Genomic DNA, 2,799 nt, shown 5'->3' with positions numbered 1-2,799 from the left:
ACACACACACACACACACACACACACACACACAGGGGAGCTTCCTGGTAATGCTAATCTTGCCCTAATTCACTCTGAAGGTCAACGGGGTTAGCAGAGAAAGGCAAATCAGGATAAAGCGAAGGTTTTGGCATCGTGTCCCTGGACTGAGCTGGGGGCTCCCTGCACCTAGCAACTCGGGTCAGTGTCGGGGGAGAGATGACTGGCATGTCTCCTTCCAGGTTTTCAGCACGGGCAGAGGAATGTGGTCTCTGGCTGTGACAAACGTCAGAGCTGTTTGTCTAACGCCGCTGCCGCAGCAGCAGCAGCAGCAGCTGCCCTCTCCAACGCCACAGATGAACAGGGCTCCGGTCCTGTTCCGAGAGTCCTACTATTTCTGCCGTGTCTCGGGCAAAGACACCTCCTCCTTCCCCCTCCCTTTGACGTCTCGCTGGGTGGAGTAAGGTGCAAATGGCCGAACACAATGGCATTCATTGCAGGCCAACTGCGCAGATGACATGGGAACTAACGGCACCATTTCCCCCTTTCCTCCCTCTGAAGTGCCGTGTGCACTTGCTTCCGACGGGCTGCGGGCGTGGAACCGGACACCACACACACACACACACACACACACACACACACACGCCTCCGCCACCTGCATGTCCCCAGCGTGCTGATCAAGGTTTTCCGGTGTCGATCTGAGAAAGCACTTCCTGCACCCCGGTTTCAGCAAGCCATAAAAAATGAGCCCCCGACCGCCCTTCCTCATTCCTCGTTCCTGCAAACCCGCTTCATAAATCAGAGGTGCCGGTGCTCACAGCAAAGGGCAGGATTCTCATCTTGGAAGTGGGGGCAGCGGAGCTGATTCCATGACCATAGAGCAAGGCTTGAGACGAAGAGCCTGCATTACTGCACTTGCACGAAATGACAGAGCAGGGAACCCGTGAGGTGGCGGGAAGAACAGCAACTGACTGCTGGTCTTGTGTTACAAGATCATTCTCCCACCCCCGCCATGCTCACAGCCCCGAGTCCATTCTGACTCATGGCCACCCCACAGGGCTGAGTAGAACTGCCCCTGGGGGTCTCTGAGATGGGGAATCATTATGGGAGCAGACGGCCCCATCTTCCTCCCCCCAAATGGCTGATCGATTCAAACGGCTGCCCTTGTGGTCAGCAGTCCAACATGTCACCTACTCTGCCCCCAGGGCTCCTGCTGTCCATCCCACCATCCCTGGTGACTCCTGTGTGGCCGTAAGTACATGCGTTCACACGCACAGGCTAACAAGCCCCCGTGACTCTGGAGGTCTCGTTCAACCGTAGATTCTGACTCTGTGTCTCTGGGTGGCCATGCAGGTTCTCAAGGGGGTAAGAACCAGAACGAGCCAGTTCAAAGCCCGGGTTGAAAATGCCAACAATGCCATCAGATCCCCCCGTAACAGATTTTGCCCTAGCTGACTGGTAACTGCCACCGCCGACAGGTCTCCTTTCTGAGTGGGAAACGGGCCAAGCAGACCTCTGTGCTAATAACGCCGGCTGGACGGGACACGCAGAAGGAAGCCACACAGCGTGAGCTACAGAAAACCTGCCATTCCCAGAGCAGCTTCCAACCACAGACCCTCCTGCCACGTCAACGGAAACCCGCGGGAATGGGAAGATGAAGTCTGATTGCTACTGTTTCTTAGAAAGCAGTGCCCTAAGGAGAACCACGACAGCAGTGGCTCCCAACCTTCCTCACGCCGCGGCCCTTTCCTACAGCTCCTCATGGGGTGGTGACCCCCCAACCATAACAGTATCTTTGTTGCTACTTTTATCACTGTCATTTTGCTACGGTGATGAATCGGGCAACCCCTGTGAAAGGGTCGTTCAACCCCCAAAGGGGTAGTGACCCACAGGTTGAGCACCACTGCACTACGATGACTCGTCCACAGTACAGGCATGATATGCAAGATGCTCCCGGCTTAGGAAATACTGCAAAACAGCCTTATTTATCAGCCCTCTTCTCTTTGCGGGACTTCCTCTGCGGTTGCTGTCGGGGCACTTATCCAGGGAGGGTCTCGCGTGTCTGTCTCCCTCTCCCTCTCTCACATCCTCTCCTGGAATACAGGAAGAGCAAGTGGCATCTACACCAGACCTCGTGCCACAGAGTGAAGGGGGGCTGAGGGCATTCATTTGTACAAGGTGGAGATGTGGGGTCCTTTTCTCTTGTAATAGAAGCGAGAGAGGGGAGAAGCAACAAGGAAAACCAAACCAGCAGAAGCACTCCTTTACGACGGCCTGCCCTTACCTTCTCGGCGAGCGCTCGCAGACTGTCGAGGAATCTCTGCCAGAAATCCTTGAAGAGGGGGCGGTCGATCTTCTTCAGGCTGTCTTGGGTGCTGGCATCCACACTGACATACAGCTGGGTGACAGGCTTGAGGCTCCTTGGGAGAAAGAACACACGTTCAAGATAACCAAGAGAGAAAGTGGGCCTTGGCCGGGCTTTCCCATCATGCACCATTTGCACTGGGAGACCTCTCCCTAGGCCTCCGGGCTTCCCCTTCTCCCCAAAGGCAGGAACAAGTGATTCTTACAAATGCGGTGAAAGGGGATGTCTTTTGCGTTTTTCTAACAGTGGTTGGGCATCACCTGTCTTAAGTTAGAAGTCACTGAATGACTGCAAAGTCCCTCTTCAGAACCAGAAGATAAACTCGCGTGAGACCCCGTGTTAGGTCTCCCAGCATCAGCCCAGCACACTTTGAGAGGGTTCTCAGCAGAGCAGAAGCCATGGTGGCGTGGTGGTTAAACCCTCGACTGCAGACAGAAGGTACCAGCTGCTCCATGA

The 2,799-nt window shown here is 55.1% G+C and overlaps 1 protein-coding gene across 1 annotated transcript in view; it reads right to left on the bottom strand.

The window, feature by feature from the left end:
• Positions 1 to 2,799, bottom strand: part of LOC101654926 (S-adenosyl-L-methionine-dependent tRNA 4-demethylwyosine synthase TYW1) — an 82,568-nt gene that overhangs the window by 34,999 nt on the left and 44,770 nt on the right. Inside the window, exon 13 of the mRNA XM_045284522.1 lies at positions 2,263 to 2,398. Coding sequence (XP_045140457.1) covers positions 2,263 to 2,398 — 136 coding nt within the window. The remainder of the gene's footprint in view (positions 1 to 2,262; positions 2,399 to 2,799) is intronic.

This window comes from Echinops telfairi, unplaced genomic scaffold, assembly GCF_000313985.2.
Source record: "Echinops telfairi isolate 266 unplaced genomic scaffold, ASM31398v2 ScPeMD7_5;HRSCAF=22, whole genome shotgun sequence".
In the NCBI taxonomy this organism is placed as follows: domain Eukaryota; kingdom Metazoa; phylum Chordata; class Mammalia; order Afrosoricida; family Tenrecidae; genus Echinops; species Echinops telfairi.
The sequence above is the reverse complement of the archived record's forward strand: the minus strand, read 5'-3'. Positions and strand labels throughout refer to the sequence as shown.